The 20185-nt window shown below is 46.2% G+C and overlaps 1 protein-coding gene across 2 annotated transcripts in view; it reads left to right on the top strand.

Moving 5' to 3' along the window:
• dhx37 (DEAH (Asp-Glu-Ala-His) box polypeptide 37) overlaps nucleotides 1-20185 on the top strand; it is a 115727-nt gene that overhangs the window by 54611 nt on the left and 40931 nt on the right. For both annotated transcript variants that reach the window (XM_060931775.1, XM_060931776.1), the window contains 4 exons: nucleotides 15716-15817; nucleotides 15924-15985; nucleotides 16081-16216; nucleotides 16556-16632. In XM_060931775.1, the coding sequence (XP_060787758.1) occupies nucleotides 15716-15817; nucleotides 15924-15985; nucleotides 16081-16216; nucleotides 16556-16632 (377 nt within the window). The remainder of the gene's footprint in view (nucleotides 1-15715; nucleotides 15818-15923; nucleotides 15986-16080; nucleotides 16217-16555; nucleotides 16633-20185) is intronic.

Genomic DNA, 20185 nt, shown 5'->3' on the forward strand with positions numbered 1-20185 from the left:
TCTTAGACTGCCACCGCTACTGAGAACCAGAAGCCCAGATCCAGGCGGGCCTCAGGGCCTCTATAGTGCCCCCCGTGCACCGTTCAGTGCGAGACCCTATTGTTGCCATGTGTCCATTTCTGTGGTTTGTCGCAATTGTGGGAGTAATGTCTCTTGCCGAAGAAGCTGTGGAAGGTATTTCGCAGGGACGCATGCCCCCGCCCCCCTTGGCCGCTGGCGCGAGGGCCCGTCGAGGCCGCTTGCGGCTTTAATTATTATTTTTCTGTCGCATTTGACCTTATTTGAGGCATTTCCCCATGCACGAAAACTCATGAAATTTGATACACACATCAGTCATTGTAACCGCTTCTCAGCCACAGACGTTTGGCCCCGGGCGTGGCCCAGGGACTTCATAGCACCCCCTAATTGAAACAAATCTCTTCAGAACTTATGGCCAGAACCTTACTCAGAACCCTTAGATCAGTACAAAAATGACATGATTCATGATAGTTGTCCTAGCAACACACACACACTGCAGACACAGGGAAGCTAAGATGACTTAAGATTACAGCGTGAGATGGAGATAAGGAGGAGACACATGTATAGTTTTGTACATATATAAATGTACATTTTCACACCACAGAAACACACACACACACACACACATACACACACACATACACATACTTTAGTGTTTGTCTGTCTGTCTCTCATCCGTCAAGCAGTCATGGCATTTGCAACATGCACATCACCTTTGAACATTTGATGAATATATGACATGTGACCAGGCTTTTAGGCAGGATTTTTTTTTTAGGGAGTCTAACTTTTTTGCAGGTGTCACTGTATGTGGCGAGGTGTAGCGGCGCGTTGAGCGCCGCTGGCACGAGTGTTTTAGGGGGTTCCGGGGGTACAACAGATTGGTAATACAATATCAACTTTGGGAACACCAAAACAAAATACACTGCAAACTGCGTATATTTTTAATGAATATTATTATTAAAATGGGTATATTTCTGGGATTTTTTGAGCTGGAGTTGCATATTAAGCATGACAAATTAGCTATAAAGCTTTCTGATCGCAGAATACTACATAAATAAAGCTTGTTGTAGCTGTGTTTGTCTCAGTCAGTAGTGCACCTATTGCAATTGCATTACATGTGACAACCAACCCCGGCTGACCAGTTTTGCTTTCAAAGCCGCTAGCGTCCAAAGATTTAGTATAACCTACTATTTAGTATAGCCTACTAGAAATACTACCCGCCGGCTCGACTACCACACTCTCCACTACGTAGCCTGTAATGTTGGGAAAATCTGCATGAAAATGTGTTATTTACTGTTAAAAGGATTTATTCGGGATAAATAATATGTCAGGTAAGGCCGGTTTTCTATAGACTACATTCCACATTTAGCTGCGGCAATATAGTCTACGGCTATATTGTCTGGATATTTATGCCAGTGTCTCCTAGGCATACATCTTTTCCCCCTCTGCTCTGGGAACGCATATTACAAGTGCTTTGTACACCAAATTTATTTAATAACCCATTTATTTATAACGAGGGCTCTCACAACTTTGAAATTAGTGCAGCCATAGAAACGCGTGTTTCTGTAGCTCTGCGGCGGGTGCCTATATTTTGTACTCTGGGCTCGTGCTGTTGCTATGGTAACCCTGGGCGTCTTCGGGAAAGACAGCTGTCAAAGCGAGACTTCTGAAATTTCCAAAATGGCGGTGTCAACAAAGCTTGTAGATCCTCGGAAAGCTCAGACTCGGCGATTTTTTAACATATTCAGCTAAGTTACCGGACATAACACGGGCGGAAATATTAGGGCGTCTTTAGGGCGTCGTACTAAAAAGTAGGGCGTCCAATTTCTTGTTTTTTTCAGTACAGGGCGTCGAAAAGACGCCCAGACGCCCCTCTATCTAAAAGCCTGCATGTGACTGTTTTGTTGGGTGGCGGAATGTCCTGGGTTGCGGAACCACATGGGCGAGGGCCCGTCAAGGCCGCTAGCGGCTTTAATTAGGGCCCGAGCCCTATAGGGCGAAGGCCCTATTGTTCTTGTAAGAGTTCACTATTATTAGGGCCCGAGCCCTATAGGGCGAAGGCCCTATTGTTCTTGTAAGAGTTCACTATTATTATTCTTCCGTCTTCTTCTTCTTCTTTATTTTTCTCCGCTGTTGGGCCATTTTCGGGGCGCTTGCCATGGGCGAAAACGCACGAAATTTGGCACCAGTTCCGAGAATTGCCACCGCTACTCAGAACCAAAAGCCCAAACTTGGCCGGGGCTCAGGGCCTCTATAGCGCCCCCTAAGTCGTTGTGATTTTGGCCTCCCGCATTAAGGTGCCTGGTTGCCATGTAGTTTGTAGTAGTGGCATGCCATTTGGAACGCATATGTATCTCACTAAGCCGGACAAAAATGTAATGCCAATGCATTAGCCACGCCCAACAGGAAGTGAGGTAATTTCACTTTTGTGCGAAATGCATGGCCACGAAGACGGCGCAACTCCTCCTAGACCGTTCATCGGAATGTCACCAAAATTGATACACATCATCTACAGACATGGCTGACAAAAGTTACTAAATACGTTTCACGTAGCATAAACCGTTCAGAAGTTATACGTCAATCAATTTTCAATGCAAAATTTTACATGCTTAAAAATTCATAACAAATCTTCTGATTGCTCAAAACTGCTCATACTTCACACGCAGATCACTCATTGGGCTTCTGACATGTTACCCAATTTCTGTGATACTTCGCCACTGGGGGCGCTATTTTTGGGCAAAAATTCCAATCTTTCCTCAAATTGGGTCAAACTTCACGGCCACCCTCTTTCTACCTCCCATGTCATGTATACCACATTTTGGAAATTTTCGTCCATGGGGGGCACTGTTTTTGGCCGACGCAATTGCTCCAAAACGGGTTTTTGGTTAATAATTCCATAATGCTTTTCCTTCACACCACTACCTTGTGATAGTACGTTGCTGTTGTAGACACTTATTTTTCCAACTCATAATCGCTCATGTACAGCATAGCGCCACCTACTGACATGGGAAAAACCAAAAAATTTATTCTTCAAAAATCTATATCTCATCTTCTATTTACTCAATTGTCATCAAACTTCATACGCAAACTCTTCATAGCTCACCTGACATATCCGCCAAATTTTGTGCACTTTCGCCACTGGGGGCGCTATTTTTTGGGAAAAAATCCAATCTTTCCTCAAATTTGGTCAAACTTCACGGCCACCCTCTTACTACCTCCCATGTCATGTATACCACGTTTTGGGTATTTTCGTCCATGGGGGGCGCTGTTTTTGGCCGACGCAATTGCTCCAAAACGGGTTTTTGGTAAATAATTCCATAATGCTTTTCCTTCACACCACTACCTTGTGATAGTACGTTGCTGTTGTAGACACTTACTTTTCCAACTCATAATTGCTCATGTACAGCTTAGCGCCACCTACTGACATGGGAAAAACCAAAAAATTTATTCTTCAAAAATCTATATCTCATCTTCTATTTACTCAATTGTCATCAAACTTCATACGCAAACTCTTCATAGCTCACCTGACATGTACGCCAAATTTTGTGCACTTTCGCCCCTGGGGGTGCTGGTTATGGCAAAAATGATATTGCAGCTTCTGATTTGTCAAACTTGGCAAGCAAACTCTTTACAAGACCCTTATTGGGGCGCTTGCCATGGTCGACAACGCACGAAATTTGGCTCCTTTTTCTTAGACTGCCACCGCTACTGAGAACCAGAAGCCCAGATCAGGTGGCCCTCAGGGCCTCTATAGCGCCCCCTAAGTCGTTGTGATTTTGGCCTCCGGTATTAAGGTGCCTGGTTGCCATGTAGTTTGTAGTAGTGGCATGCCATTTTGTGGGCATATGTATCTCACTAAGCTGGACAAAAATGTATTGCCAATGCATTAGCCACGCCCAACAGGAAGTGAGGTAATTTCACTTTTGTGCGAAATGCATGGCCACGAAAACGGCGCAACTCCTCCTAGGCCGTTGATAGGAATGTCACCAAAATTGATAGACTTCATCTACAGACATGGCTGACAAAAGTTACTGAATTCGTTTCACGTAGGATGAACCGTTCAGAAGTTATACGTCAATCAATTTTCAATGCAAAATTTTACATTCTTAAAAATTCATAACAAATCTTCTGATTGCTCAAAACTGCTCATACTTCACAGGCAAATCACTCATTGGGCTTCTGACATGTTACCCAATTTCTGTGATCTTTCGCCACTGGGGGCGCTATTTTTGGGCAAAAAATCCAATCTTTCCTCCAATTTGGTCAAACTTCACGGCCACCCTCTTACTACCTCCCATGTCATGTATACCACATTTTGGGAATTTTCGTCCTTGGGGGGCGCTGTTTTTGGCCGACGCAATTGCTCCAAAACGGGTTTTTGGTAAATAATTCCATAATGCTTCTCCTTCGCACCACTACCTTCTGATAGTACATTGCTGTTGTAGACACTTATTTTTCCAACTCATAATCGCTCATGTGCAGCATAGCGCCACCTACTGTCATGGGAGAAAACATAAAATTTATTCTTCAAAAATCAATATCTCATCTTCTATTTTCTCAATCTTGATCAAACTTGATACGCACACTCTTAACAGGTCACCTGACATATGTGCCAAATTTTGTGAACTTTTGCCACTGGGGGCGCTGTTTTCAGGCAACAATTTATATCTCGGCTTCTGATTGGTCAAACTTGATCAAACTTTACAAAACAACTCTTCATAGGTCCCTTGACATGTATACCAAATTTGGTGAACTTTCACCACTGGGGGCGCTCATTGCGCTGTAGCAGTTGCAGGAGAGGTGTTTACAATCATGAGGCACCAGGAGTATGTTGTTTTGGTTGCCTTAAACACACATGACTTGTGGACCACTGGGGGCGCTCATTGCGCTGTAGCAGTTGCAGGAGAGGTGTTTACAATCATGAGGCACCAGGAGTAGGTTGTTTTGGTTGCCTTAAACACACATGACTTGTGGGGAATGGGTAGGCAGTCGGGAGCAAGTGTTGTAGCGTTACATACAGACTAATCGATGTCTAACAGAAGACAATCCTATGTAGCTTTAGCTTGGTGACTGATGAGGTAAATACATTAATTTGGTTGGGAAGCCATGGCATAAAATGTTCTGTCCATGACAACATCTCAGCGCACCGTGTACTCTGTGTCCAATTCTGTGCTTTGTCACCATTGTGGGAGTAATGTCTCTTGCCAAAGAAGCTGTGGAAGGTCTTTCGCGGGGACGCATGCCCCCGCCCCCCTTGGCCGCTGGCGCGAGGGCCCGTCGAGGCCGCTTGCGGCTTTATTAGGGCCCGAGCCCTATAGGGCGAAGGCCCTATTGTTCTTGTAAGAGTTCACTATTATTATTCTTCCGTCTTCTTCTTCTTCTTCTTCTTCTTCCGTCTTCTTCTTCTTCTTTATTTTTCTCCGCTGTTGGACCATTTTCGGGGCGCTTGCCATGGGCGAAAACGCGTGAAATTTGGCGCCACTTCCGAGAATTGCCACCGCTACTCAGAACCAAAAGCCCACACTTGGCCGGGGCTCAGGGCCTCTATAGCGCCCCCTAAGTCGTTGTGATTTTGGCATCCCGCATTAAGGTGCCTGGTTGCCATATAGTTTGTAGTAGTGGCATGCCATTTGGTATGCATATGTATCTCACTAAGCCGGACAAAAATGTAATGCCACTGCATTAGCCACGCCCAACAGGAAGTGAGGTAATTTCACTTTTGTGTGAAATGCATGGCCACGAAGACGGCGCAACTCCTCCTAGACCGTTCATAGGAATGTCACCAAAATTGATACACATCATCTACAGACATGGCTGACAAAAGTTACTAAATACGTTTCACGTAGGATAAACCGTTCAGAAGTTATACGTCAATCAATTTTCACTTCAAAATTTTACATGCTAAAAAATTCATAACAAATCTTCTAATTGCTCAACACTGCTCATACTTCACACGCTAATCACTCATTGGGCTTCTGACATGTTACCCAATTTCTGTGATTTTTCGCCACTGGGGGTGCTATTTTTGGGCAAAAAATCCAATCTTTCCTCAAATTTGGTCAAACTTCACGGCCACCCTCTTACTACCTCCCATGTCATGTATACCACATTTTGGGAATTTTCGTCCATGGGAGGCGCTGTTTTTGGCCGACGCAATTTCTCCAAAACGGGTTTTTGGTAAATAATTCCATAATGCTTTTCCTTCACACCACTACCTTGTGATAGTGCGTTGCTGTTGTGGACACTTATTTTTCCATCTCATAATCACTCATGTACAGCATAGCGCCACCTACTGACATGGGAAAAACCAAAAAATTTATTCTTCAAAAATCAATATCTCATCTTCTATTTTCTCAATCTTGATCAAACTTGATACGCACACTCTTAACAGGTCACCTGACATATGTGCCAAATTTTGTGAACTTTTGCCTCTGGGAGCGCTGTTTTCAGGCAACAATTTATATCTCAGCTTCTGATTGGTCAAACTTGATCAAACTTTACAAAACAACTCTTCATAGGTCCCTTGACATGTATACCAAATTTGGTGAACTTTCACCACTGGGGGCGCTCATTGCGCTGTAGCAGTTGCAGGAGAGGTGTTTACAATCATGAGGCACCAGGAGTATGTTGTTTTGGTTGCCTTAAACACACATGACTTGTGGACCACTGGGGGCGCTCATTGCGCTGTAGCAGTTGCAGGAGAGGTGTTTACAATCATGAGGCACCAGGAGTATGTTGTTTTGGTTGCCTTAAACACACATGACTTGTGGGGAATGGGTAGGCAGTCGGGAGCAAGTGTTGTAGCGTTACATACAGACTAATAGATGTCTAACAGAAGACAATCCTATGTAGCTATAGCTTGGTGACTGATGAGGTAAATACATTAATTTGGTTGGGAAGCCATGGCATAACATCTGTCCATGACAACATCTCAGCGCACCGTGTACTCTGTGTCCAATTCTCTGCTTTGTCACCATTGTGGGAGTAATGTCTCTTGCCAAAGAAGCTGTGGAAGGTATTTCGCGGGGACGCATGCCCCCGCCCCCCTTGGCCGCTGGCGCGAGGGCCCGTCGAGGCCGCTTGCGGCTTTAATTATTCTTCTTCCGTCTTCTTCTTTATTTTTCTCCGCTGTTGGGCCATTTTCGGGGCACTTGCCATGGGCGAAAACGCATGAAATTTGGCACCAGTTCCGAGAATTGCCACCGCTACTCAGACCCAAAAGCCCAAACTTGGCCGGGGCTCAGGGCCTCTATAGCGCCCCCTAAGTCGTTGTGATTTTGGTCTCCCGCATTAAGGTGCCTGGTTGCCATGTAGTTTGTAGTAGTGGCATGCCATTTGGTACGCATATGTATCTCAGTAGGCCGGACAAAAATGTAATGCCAATGCATTAGCCACGCCCAACAGGAAGTGAGGTAATTTCACTTTTGTGCGAAATGCATGGCCACGAAGACGGCGCAACTCCTCCTAGACCGTTCATAGGAATGTCATCAAAATTGATACACATCATCTACAGACATGGCTGACAAAAGTTACTAAATACGTTTCACGTAGCATACACCGTTCAGAAGTTATACGTCAATCAATTTTCGATGCAAAATTTTACATGCTTAAAAATTCATAACAAATCTTCTAGTTGCTCAAAACTGCTCATACTTCACAGGCACATCACTCATTGGGCTTCTGACATGCTAGCCAAATTCTGTGATATTTCGCCACTGGGGGCGCTATTTTTGGGCAAAAAATCCAATCTTTCCTCAAATTTGGTCAAACTTCACGGCCACCCTCTTACTACCTCCCATGTCATGTATACCCCATTTTGGGAATTTTCGTCCATGGGGGGCGCTGTTTTTGGCCGACGCAATTGCTCAAAAACGGGTTTTTGGTAAATTATTCCATAATGCTTTCCCTTCACACCACTACCTTGTGATAGTACGTTGCTGTTGTAGACACTTATTTTTCCAACTCATAATCACTCATGTACAGCATAGCGCCACCTACTGACATGGGAAAAACCAAAAAATTTATTCTTCAAAAATCTATATCTCATCTTCTATTTACTCAATTGTCATCAAACTTCATACACAAACTCTTCATAGCTCACCTGACATATACGCCAAATTTTGTGCACTTTCGCCCCTGGGGGTGCTGGTTATGGCAAAAATGATATTGCAGCTTCTGATTTGTCAAACTTGGCTAGCAAACTCTTTACAAGACCCTTTTTGGGGCGCTTGCCATGGTCGACAACGCACGAAATTTGGCTCCTTTTTCTTAGACTGCCACCGCTACTGAGAACCAGAAGCCCAGATCCAGGCGGGCCTCAGGGCCTCTTTAGCGCCCCCTAAGTCGTTGTGATTTTGGCCTCCCGCATAAAGGTGCCTGGTTGCCATGTAGTTTGTAGTAGTGGCATGCCATTTGGTACGCATATGTATCTCACTAAGCCGGACAAAAATGTGATGCCAATGCATTAGCCACGCCCAACAGGAAGTGAGGTAATTTCACTTTTGTGCGAAATGCATGGCCACGACGTCGGCGCACCTCCTCCAAGGCCGTTCATAGGAATGTCACCAAAATTGATAATCATCTACAGACATGGCTGACAAAAGTTCCTAAATACGTTTCACGTAGGATAAGCCGTTCAGAAGTTATACGTCAATCAATTTTCAATGCAAAATTTTACATGCTTAAAAATTCATAACAAATCTTCTAATTGCTCAAAACTGCTCATACTTCACACGCAAATCACTCATTGGGCTTCTGACATGCTAGCCAAATTCTGTGATATTTCGCCACTGGGGGCGCTATTTTTGGGCAAAAAATCCAATCTTTCCTCAAATTTGGTCAAACTTCACGGCCACCCTCTTACTACCTCCCATGTCATGTATACCCCATTTTGGGAATTTTCGTCCATGGGGGGCGCTGTTTTTGGCCGACGCAATTGCTCCAAAACGGGTTTTTGGTAAATAATTCCTTAATGCTTTTCCTTCACACCACTACCTTGTGATAGTACGTTGCTGTTGTAGACACTTATTTTTCCAACTCATAATCGCTCATGTACAGCATAGCGCCACCTTCTGACATGGGAAAAACCAAAACATTTTTTCTTCAAAAATCAATATCTCATCTTCCATTTACTCAATCTTGATCAAACTTGATACGCACACTCGTAACAGGTCACCTGACATATCTCCCAAATTTTGTAAACTTTTGCCACTGGGGGCGCTGTTTTCAGGCAACATTTTATATCTCGGCTTCTGATTGGTCAAACTTGATCAAACTTTACACAACAACTCTTCATAGGTCCCTTGACATGTATACCAAATTTGGTGAACTTTCACCACTGGGGGCACTCATTGCGCTGTATCAGTTGCGGGAGAGGTGTTTCCAATCATGAGGCACCAGGAGTATGTTGTTTTTGTTGCCTTAAACACACATGACTTGTGGGGAATGGGTAGGCAGTCGGGAGCAAGTGTTGTAGCGTTACATACAGACTAATAGATGTCTAACAGAAGACAATCCTATGTAGCTATAGCTTGGTGACTGAGGAGGTAAATACATTAATTTGGTTGGGGAGCCATGGCATAAAATTTTCTGTCCATGACAACATCTCAGCGCACCGTGTACTCTGTGTCCGATTCTGTGCTTTGTCGCCATTGCGGGAGTAATGTCTCTTGCCGAAGAAGCTGTGGAAGGTATTTCGCGGGGACGCATGCCCCCGCCCCCCTTGGCCGCTGGCGCGAGGGCCCGTCGAGGCCGCTTGCGGCTTTAATCAACATTTTCTTATTTCATAACCTTGGCTCATTATTTGGTTTAAGTCAAACACTGCATACTACAGTATAATTTGTTTAATGTGTATAGCAGTTTGTAGGAGTGGGAGGAGCACAGAAGACGGCAGGCCAGAACTGAGTTTCGTAACTTGTTTGTTTTGACACTTTTCAGTTGTCTTTTTGCACTCTGTCGTACACACACACACGCACAGACATGCGCGCACACATCAGGTGTCTGGTTGGGGAGAGAGCTCTTCCTCTGCTCTCACTCTCTCCTTAAATAGGGTGCGGTCACTGGGGAAGACACACAAACGCGTTAATCAACATCAGGTGCAGTGATTCTGCCACTTACCTTCCCTGACTCTGCCCTCCGGTCACAGACCGACGCTTGACCACACCCCCGCTGCCACATACCCCCACTGCCCGACTCAGGCCGGGCGGCTGTCAGTGCTGCAATTGCCGCTGTCTTGTTAATTTGGGACGCACCTGCCCGTTGCCCAAGTGGAAGCCCGATACCGTACTTCCACCCGCCCAATCGCACACTTCTTCGGGTTGGCTGTGAGACCCGCTTGTCTCGGCGACCTAAGGACGGCCCTCAGATGTTGTAGGTGCCGCGGCCAGTCATTACTATAGATAATGATGTCATCTAAGTATGTGGTGGCGTGGGGGCGGAGGACCCTATCCATCAGCCGCTGGAATGTAGCAGGTGCCCCAAACAGCCCAAAAGGAAGTGTGACAAGTTGGTGTAAGCCAAACGGTGTGGAAAAGGCCATTTTTTCTCGGGATAATGGAGTCAAGGGGATCTGCCAATAACCCTTTGTCAAATCCAGTGTCGAGTAAAGGTGAGCCATGCCTAGTCGATCGAGCAACTCAATACGAGGCATTGGGTACGCGTCAAATTTAGACACTGCATTGACTTTTCTATAGTCTACACAGAACCGGACCGACCCGTCGGCCTTGGATACCAAGACCACCGGGCTGCTCCAGTCACTGTGGGACTCCTCAACGATGCCCATTTCGAGCATGGCCTCGAGTTCTTCCCGAACCACTTTTTTCTTGTGTTCGGGTAGCCGGTAAGGGCGGCTGCACACTACCACCCCCCCCGGGGCGTCTCAATGTGGTGCTCAATGAGGTCGGTGCGGCCGGGCAGGGGCGAGAACGCGTCCCAAAATTCGGTCTGCAACTGGGCAACTTCCGCGAGTTGGGTCGGGGAGAGGTGGTCTCCACAGGGGACCGGAGAGGTACGCGATGCCAGTGTTCCCTTTTGAACCTCCGGCCCCAGCTCCGCCTTCTCTGGAACCACCGACACCAACGCTATGGGGACCTCCTCGTTCCAGAGTTTGAGCAGATTGAGGTGGTAAATCTGTAGCGCCCCACCCCTGTCCGTTCGCCTCACCTCATAGTCGACGTCCCCGACTCGCCGTGTGACCTCAAAGGGTCCTTGCCACTTGGCGATTAATTTGGAGCTCGATGTGGGCAACAGTACGAGTACTTTATCTCCCGGTGCGAACTCCCTAAGGTGCGTCCCCTTGTCGTACAGGCAGGTTTGATGTTCTTGAGCCTGCTGCAAATTCTCCTGGGTTAGGTGGGTGAGTGTGTGGAGTTTTGCGTGCAGGTCAATAATGTATTGAATCTCATTTTTACTTGGTGAAGGTCCCTCCTCCCAATTTTCTCGCAGCACGTCTAAAATGCCGCGTGGCTTACGCCCATATAACAATTCGAATGGGGAGAACCCCATGGGAGGCTTGTGGGATCTCTTGCACTGCAAATAACACGGGTTCGAGCCATTTATCCCAATTACATGCGTCCTCGCTTACGAATTTCTTAATTATATTTTTGAGGGTGCAATTGAATCGTTCGACTAAACCGTCCGTTTGTGGGTGATAAACGCTGGTGCGGATCGGCTTAATTCCTAATAACCCATATAGTTCGTTCAGTGTTCATGACGTAAACGAGGTGCCTTGATCAGTCAGAATCTCTTTGGGGATTCCAACTCGGGAGATGACGCGGAAGAGCGCTTCCGCAATACTGTGTGCTGAGATATTGCAAAGAGGCACTGCTTCCGGGTATCGCGTTGCATAGTCCACTAGAACTAATATAAAGCGATACCTTCGTGTTGACCGATCTAATGGCCCGATGAGATCCATCCCAATCCTTTCGAACGGGGTCTCGATTAATTGGTATTAATCGGGGGCGCAAAGGTGCTTTTGGAATGGCCGCTGGATTTACTAACTGGCATTCGCGGCATGCCATACACCACTTATGGACATTGGCGCGAATTTCTGACTAATTGAACGGGGCCATTATTCGGGCTAGTGTTTTATCCTGCCCTAAGTGTCCAGCCATGGGATTAAAGTGAGCCGCCTGGAATACTAATTCCCGGTGGCTTTTTGGAATCAAAAGCTGCGTGATTTTTTTTTTTCTTTAGTCTGAGTGTCCTGCGTTACTCGGTATAATCTATCCTTCATAATTGAGAAGTAGGGGAAGGACGGGGTGGCATTTGGCTGGAGCGTTTGACCATCGATTACTCTAACTTGGTCAAACGCATGCCGCAGAGTCTCGTCTCGCGACTGCTTTAATGGGAAATCCGCAAGGGATTCCTCTATAGAAGGAGGAGGAGCCTGCGGCTCCTCACTCTGACTCGGAGATGACGTAGACGGCTCTGTGACAGCTGCTCCCTCCAATGCGACAACGGGACCTCCCCCTGCGGAACTACGGCAGGACCCACTCTTCACTAAATGACTCATTAATTCCCCAAATCCTGGCCAATCAGTCCCCAAAATTATCGAGTGGGTAAGGCGAGGATTAACCGCCGCCTTTACTCTAAATTTTTCCCCTCGAAAAAGAATGTGGACTGACACGAAAGGGTAGTTGTGAACATACCCGTGCACACCAAAATCGTCACCAATTGTGCTCCCCCCAATGCCTTGTTTTGCACCAGGCTTTGGTGAATTGAGGTCTGATTAACGCCGGAGTCCACCAATGCCTGATATATGTATCCCCTTGGACACTCACCGGTATGCGATACGCTCCAGCCCAATCGAGGGCGGCTCCTGGCGCGTTGGGGATCCGAACCACCATGCCCACCTCCATCGCCGAGCACTGGTGTTGGAGGTGGCCCGGCTCCCCGCAGCACCAGCAAACCGGCCCGGGCTTCCTCTCTGCACTGGCGCTGTGGGGCTCACTCACCCGCAGGGGGGAAGAGACAGACATAGAAGGGAGAAACGGGAGGGCACCGCGGGTGCGGCGGGCTGGCTGGAGTGGCGCCGGCCCCCACGTCCGCGGTGGGGGAATGGGGCGAGAACGAGACACAGGAGGGGGGAGAGAGGAGAGGGAAGAAGAGGTTGTCTGCTGTCCTGCCGTTGGGACAGCTGCCAAATGGTCCTCCACCAGTTCGATGGCCTGATCCAGCGATGCTAGGTGGTGGCACTGGACCCACTCTGCGGTTCCTGCTGGTAGGCGAGCGATGAACTGCTCCAGTACCACCTGATCGATGATTCCCTCGGTGTCGCGGTTGTCTGCCCTCAACCACTGCCAGCAGGCGTCCCGGAGTTGCTGGCCAAACGCGAACGGCTGGCCGACTTCCTCTAAGCGCGGAAGCGCTGTCGCTGCTGTTCAGGGGTGCGCCCCACACGCTGGAGGACGGCCTGGTGGAGGTCCGCGTAGACCGGTCGGCAGGGAGCTGTAGTGCGGCCAGCTGCGCCTTGCCCGTTAGCAGGGGGAGGAGGCGCGCTGCTCCCCCGGCCAGCCCCAGGTCTCTGCTCCCCCGGCCAGCCCCAGGTCTCTGCTCCCTGCTCGAAGAGCGTGAGGAAGGCCTCGGGGTTGTCATGCGGGCCCATCTTCATTAGGGTGGGGGGGGAGTGCCCGTGGAGGTGCCGCACCCCGCCGATGCAAGGAGGTGCCGCACCCCGCCGATGCAAGGAGGTGCCGCACCCCGCCGATGCAAGGAGGTGCCGCACCCCGCCGATGCAAGGAGGTGCCGCACCCCGCCGATGCAAGGAGGTGCCGCACCCCGCCGATGCAAGGAGGTGCCGGAACGCCTGTCGATTTTCCTGCTGTGCCAACACCAGAGCCTCGAGCCATTGCTCTTGCTCCTTCCGGAGGGCGACTAGCGTCTGGTGCTGGCTCTGCTGGGCCGTGGCGAGGGCGTGGACCAGGTCGGTGAAAACGGAGGACTCCATGGGGCTGTTGTTCTTCTGCGCTCCCGTCCCGAGTTTCGGCACCACTGTAGCAGTTTGTAGGAGTGTGAGGAGCACAGAAGACGGCAGGCCAAAACTGAGTTTCATAACTTGTTTATTTTGACACTTTTCAGTTGTCTTTTTGCACTCTCTCGTACACGCACACACATCAGGTGTCTGGTTGGGGAGAGAACTCCTCTGCTCTCACTCTCTTCTTAAATAGGGCGCGGTCACTGGGGAAGACACACAAACGCATGTTAATCAACATCAGGTGCAGTGATTCTGCCACTTACCTTCCCTGACTCCGTCCTCCGGTCACAGACCGATGCTTGACTACGCCATCATCTACGTCATTGTCTACGTCATCAGCTGTTGTAGCACTCGGGCTGGCGGGAGGATTTGCTCGTTTCATAAACCAGGAGCTGGGGCCGAAACTGTTGTACACAGCGAGAGGCTGGATGCTGGGCGCTGCCAGGAGCTGGGGCGAAAACTGTCGTACGCTCAGCTAGCTCAGCTGGGAAACACTTGCCAGTCATAACCAGACGGTCGTAAAGTCGATCGGTCGTAAGTTGCATAGGTCATAAGTCGACGACTACCTGTACTTCATATGAATAAAAACAACAACTTAAAAATATATATATGAAAATTTAACAAGAGCATGGTCATTATAATATTACAAAGAAGTTAAAGGTAGACTCCCTTTCAGATTTTTCAAGTTTAGGTCATAAAAAGAATTTTCCCTGACCCAATTATTTTTTAATTTAGGGCCATGTGGCCCTGAATTCTCTGCTATTTTTTCCTGCTTTGCCATGACCCGGTTCAAGATACTACATCATGCATGACGTGGTGGGCTTTCCCTGTTCGCGCAAGGCATTGTGGGATACAAATTTGAAATGGGAGAGAAGAATGGAGGGCATGAGTGTGCGAATGAAACGTGAAAGACTGACTACAGTAACGGAAAGCGAGAAGACGTTATGTTGCGAAGGAAAGGAAACGCAGGACCAAACTAATAAATATCAGCTGTCAGTGAGCACCTCTGTGTGATTAGCTGTACGTTTAGTGACAGAATGATGGAACGGTCGGTGCACGGTCAAGGTAAACCTGTAGATGGCAGTAATGAAACACTGCATGCCAGCTGCTGTAAAACCCAAAAGAAGGTAAATCTGCGCATGTGCACACGGACGACTTCTGTCTCCTTGACTGCACGAAGCGAGCAATTTTCATGTGTATTTGCTAGGGAATCCCCTCAAATTAAATAACTTCCCAGCCACAGAATGACCTGGTTTTGAGATTACAGAAATAAACATGTATCACAATGACCAAATTTTCACAGGGAACTAAGTTTCACTGATTTTATGAAATCGAAAGGCCATCTAGCTTTAAATATTAATAATGATGAATTATTAATGCTTATTTTGTTTTTTTGACATGAATCTTTGCATCAAAATCGGACTCTCCCTTAGTTGAGTGAATCGGTTAATGATTGATTCTTGCTGTTGCTGCAGTACTTTGCTGCTGGGCAGCTTCATATAATCACTGGGGAGGCAAATGCTCCAAGTCACATACTTACTAGTGGAAGATGGAATTATGTGGTGGTGGTGGTGTGTTTTTTTTTTTTTTTTTTTTTTTTTTTTTTGGGGGGGGGGGGGTGTCAGAAATGAGTGTGTGCTTCAAGCCCATGCTCCAGTATATGGAGACATCATGATGCATCAGATCACATAAGTACAGTTACTGACTGGTTCTGTTTTGCTGTAGGTGGTATCCTGGTGTTTCTCACCGGCCAGGCAGAGGTGCACTGTATGTGCAGGAGACTGAGGAAGGCTTTTCCTTATAGACCCAACAACACGCAGAATACAGGTAGACACGTGCGTGCGCACACATGCATTTTTTATTTATATATATGCATGCGCACACAAATCTAACAAAAACTATTGAAAATCCTGGGTTATCTTTATTGGTACAGAAACGGAGGATACATCAGAGGAGCTGAGAAAATTTAAGAAGCAGAAACAGAAGAAATCAGTGGTATTGATCCCCCCCCCCCCCCCCCCCAATATTTGTCACATCTTTGGTGATTTGCATCTCTATGTGACTCACCAGCCTCTCTCCTTCTCTTCCAGTTTCTTCCTCACATAGATCTGGATAACTACTCTGCCCTACCTGTGCATGAAGGGGATGAAGATCGCCAGGCTGGTATTGATGATGACGAAGATGCAGGCTCAGATCTGGATTTAGGCGATAAACCCGAAGACACTGGTCAGATTTTATTCGGTGTTTGTGAATGCAGGACTTGTCTTCATTTGTTGATTGAGGAATGAATAGTGAATTGTGAGAGGAAAAGGGCCATTTTTCAAATAGTTCAGTGTCTTCTGCTTTGTACAAGAAATCAAGACTTCTTCCATAAAGGATTAAGAAAATTGTGTATAAGAAGGTGGAGTACTACAAAAACGTAGTCAGTAATAACTTAATGGTGAACTGGGCAATATATAGGAGGTTAACTAGGAAGAGGTTTATGTGTGCGTTTCCTCTTGCAGACTCTGAGAATAACCAGAATATATAATGTGTGTGTGTGTGTGTGTGTGTTTTGACTCTTAGAGGAGAAGGCTGATCCCTCCATTCCTCTGTACGTGCTGCCACTTTACTCCCTGCTGGCACCTGAGCAGCAAGCTAAAGTAATATTTTCCTCTTCTTTGTTACTTTAAGTTATACTTAAACTTAGTGTAACAGTTTCTCTGTTTCCAACAGTTGTATCTTATGTGGAAAAAAAATTCTTAGGGTGCTTTTGCACTTATTATTCTGGTTGCCAAATCTGAATTGGGGTGAAATTTGACTACTTTTGGTTTGTTTGCTATGTGGTTTGGTTTGACTTCACACCACACATAATTAAACAAACTGAAAAATTTAAAAAAACATTTGGATGGGGGGGGCGGCACGGTGGTGTAGTGGTTAGCGCTGTCGCCTCACAGCAAGAAGGTCCTGGGTTCGAGCCCCGGGGCCGGCGAGGGCCTTTCTGTGTGGAGTTTGCATGTTCTCCCCGTGTCCGCGTGTGTTTCCTCCGGGTGCTCCGGTTTCCCCCACAGTCCAAAGACATGCAGGTTAGGTTAACTGGTGACTCTAAATTGACCGTAGGTGTGAGTGTGAATGGTTGTCTGTGTCTATGTGTCAGCCCTGTGATGACCTGGCGACTTGTCCAGGGTGTACCCCGCCTTTCGCCTGTAGTCAGCTGGGATAGGCTCCAGCTTGCCTGCGACCCTGTAGAAGGATAAAGCGGCTAGAGATAATGAGATGAGATTTGGATGGGGGTGTGTATGACCTGAAAACATACGAGGTGCAATCAAAAAGTTCTGGGAACAGAGTGTGGCACAGTCATGCATATGTTGCAGGAGCAAGCAGCAGTTTTCATGAGCCAGTACGTTGGGATCTGTGTTACATGCCCTTTTGTGACCATTTGCAGTTTTATTATGGACCTCAAACACGGGCAGAGAGCAAACACCAAATTCTGCATCAGGATCATCAGATCACCCTAACTCCTGCCCATTTTGAAGCATTTATGCCTCTCAAAACACCTCACATGTCCCATTGCTTCATCAGCATTTCAAGGGACTCCTTTGGCAGTTTCTGGAGTTTGACAAAGAATTTGATGTTTGCGCTCTGTAAAATTACAAATGCACATGTGCACATTATCACAGAAAAAACGTGTGGAGCACGGGTCCCTATGTTGACAGTGCAATGTTACATGGCATACTGACTCAGGAAAGTTACTGCTCTCACCTGCTGCGGGATCATGACCATGCCACACTCTGTTCGTTTGCAGTAGGAGCAGTCTTGTACTTGTAAAATGGTCAAGAAAGTTAAAGTACAATCATTTTGTTGTAGAAATCACAAAAGTCCCCTCGGCACAGAGAACACAGAGCTTACTAAATACTAGTTTGGTTGATTCAGGGTTGAAAATCTTACCCTATTCACACTCGCACTGAAAACAATTTATCAATCACTATTCTGCTAAATGGGAATGGGAGCCAAGTTGAAGAGTTAATTTATAGATTAACCTGGTGACCTCATAACATTTTAATGATCATTTTTTGCCATGGCTCTAGTGGGAATCTGAGCCATTGGATTAACGTGTTGTGACCTGGTCTTGTGACTGGTTGACGTAAATGATGTCGGGATATTGTGATGGAACTACTGACACCTATGTAGTGTATATACTCATACTGCAATCTTCATTCCTTCAGAGACATACATTTTTGCAAGGCAGAAATGTTAAATAGCCTTTGCTTGAACAAAACAAATGTTCAGAAGCAGGAAGAGAGAACGCTCTCAACAGAGACATGATGCAGCTTGAATGTCATCATGTTGCTAGCTAATGTCCGTTTGGGTTTTTTCCAACAATGGACTTGTCACATCATGATTTATGTCATCTGGTCTTGCATGTTTTGTGTCTCTTATGGAGGTTTGCATTCTGTAGCATCCTGTTAAATACAGTCAAGTGGGAATACATGATATACAGTGCTCAGCGTAAATGAGTATACCCCCTTTGAAAAGTAACATTGTTTAAAATGTCAATGAACACAAACAATTTCCAAAATGTTGAAAAGGCAAAGTTTAATATAACATCTGTTTAACTTATAACGTGAAAGTAAGGTTAATAATATAACTTGGATTACACATTTTTTCAGTTTTACTCAAATTAGGGTGGTGCAAAAATGAGTACACCCCACAACAAAAACTAGTACATCTAGTACTTTGTACGGCCTCCATGATTTTTAATGACAGCACCAAGTCTTCCAGGCATGGAATGAACAAGTTGGCGACATTTTGCAACACCAATCTTTTTTCATTCTTCAACAATGACCTATTTTAGAGACTGGATGCTGGATGGAGAGTACTGCTCAATTTATCTCTTCAGAATTCCCCATAGGTGTTCGATTGGGTTCAGATCAGGAGACATACTTGGCCACTGAATCACTTTCACCCTGTTCTTCTTTAGAAATCCAACAGTGGCCTTAGATGTGTGTTTAGTCATGTTGGAAAAGTGCACGACGACCAAGGGCACGGAGTGATGGTAGCATCTTCTCTTTCAGTATAGAGCGATACGTCTGTGAATTCATGATGCCATCAATGAAATGCAGCTCCCTGACACCAGCAGCACTCATGCAGCCCCACATAAGGACACTGCCACCACCATGTTTCACTGTAGGCACCATGCATTTTTCTTTGTATTCCTCACCTTTGCGATGCCATACAGTTTTGAAGCCATCAGTTCCAAAAACATTTATCTTGGTCTCATCACTCCAGAGTATAGAGTCCCAGTAGTCTTCATCTTTGTCAGCATGGGCCCTGGCAAACTCTAGGCGGGCTTTTTTGTGCCTGGGCTTTAGGAGAGGCTTCTTTCGTGGACGGCATCCATGCATGCCATTCCTCTGCAGCGTACGCTGTATTGTGTCACGGGAAATAGTCACCCCAGTTTGGCTTTCTACTTCTTTAGATAACTGCAGTGAACTTGCATGCCAAGTTTCTTCAACCCTTCTCATCAGAAGACGCTCTTGTCAAGGTGTTAACTTCCATGGACGACCTGGACGTCTCTGTGAGATGGTTGCAGTTCCATCTTTCTTAAATTTTTGTACCACTTTTGCTACAGTATTCTGACTGATAAGTAAAGCTTTGCTGATCTTCTTGTAGTCTTCACCTTTGTGGTGTAAGGAAATTATTTTCTTTGGGGAATTCTGAAGAGACAAGTTGAGAATCACTCTCCATCCAGGTCACTAAAAGAGGTCATTGTTGAAGAATGGAAAAAGATTGATGTTGCAAAATGTTGCCAACTTGTTCATTCCATGCCTAGAAGACTTGGTGCTGTCATTAAAAATCATGGAGGCCATACAAAGTACTAGATGTAATAGTTTTTGTTGTGGGGTGTACTCATTTTTGCACCACCCTAATTTGAGTAAAACTGAAAAAATGTGTAATCTAAGTTTATATTATTAACCTTACTTTCACGTTATAAGTTAAACAGATGTTATATTAAACTCTGTCTTGTCAACATTTTGGAAATTGTGTTCATTGTTTTAAATGTTACTTTTCAAAGGGGGTGTACTCATTTACGCTGAGCACTGTATGTTACTTTACTGTTATAAAGACTAAATGAAAATGTATCTATCCCTTGTTGCTTGTATCTGATAAGTTAGTGGGTTTTGTATGTGAATGGCCCTTCTTTCTCACTGCAGT

This window comes from Neoarius graeffei, chromosome 10 (assembly GCF_027579695.1).
Source record: "Neoarius graeffei isolate fNeoGra1 chromosome 10, fNeoGra1.pri, whole genome shotgun sequence".
Taxonomy (NCBI): Eukaryota; Metazoa; Chordata; class Actinopteri; order Siluriformes; family Ariidae; genus Neoarius; species Neoarius graeffei.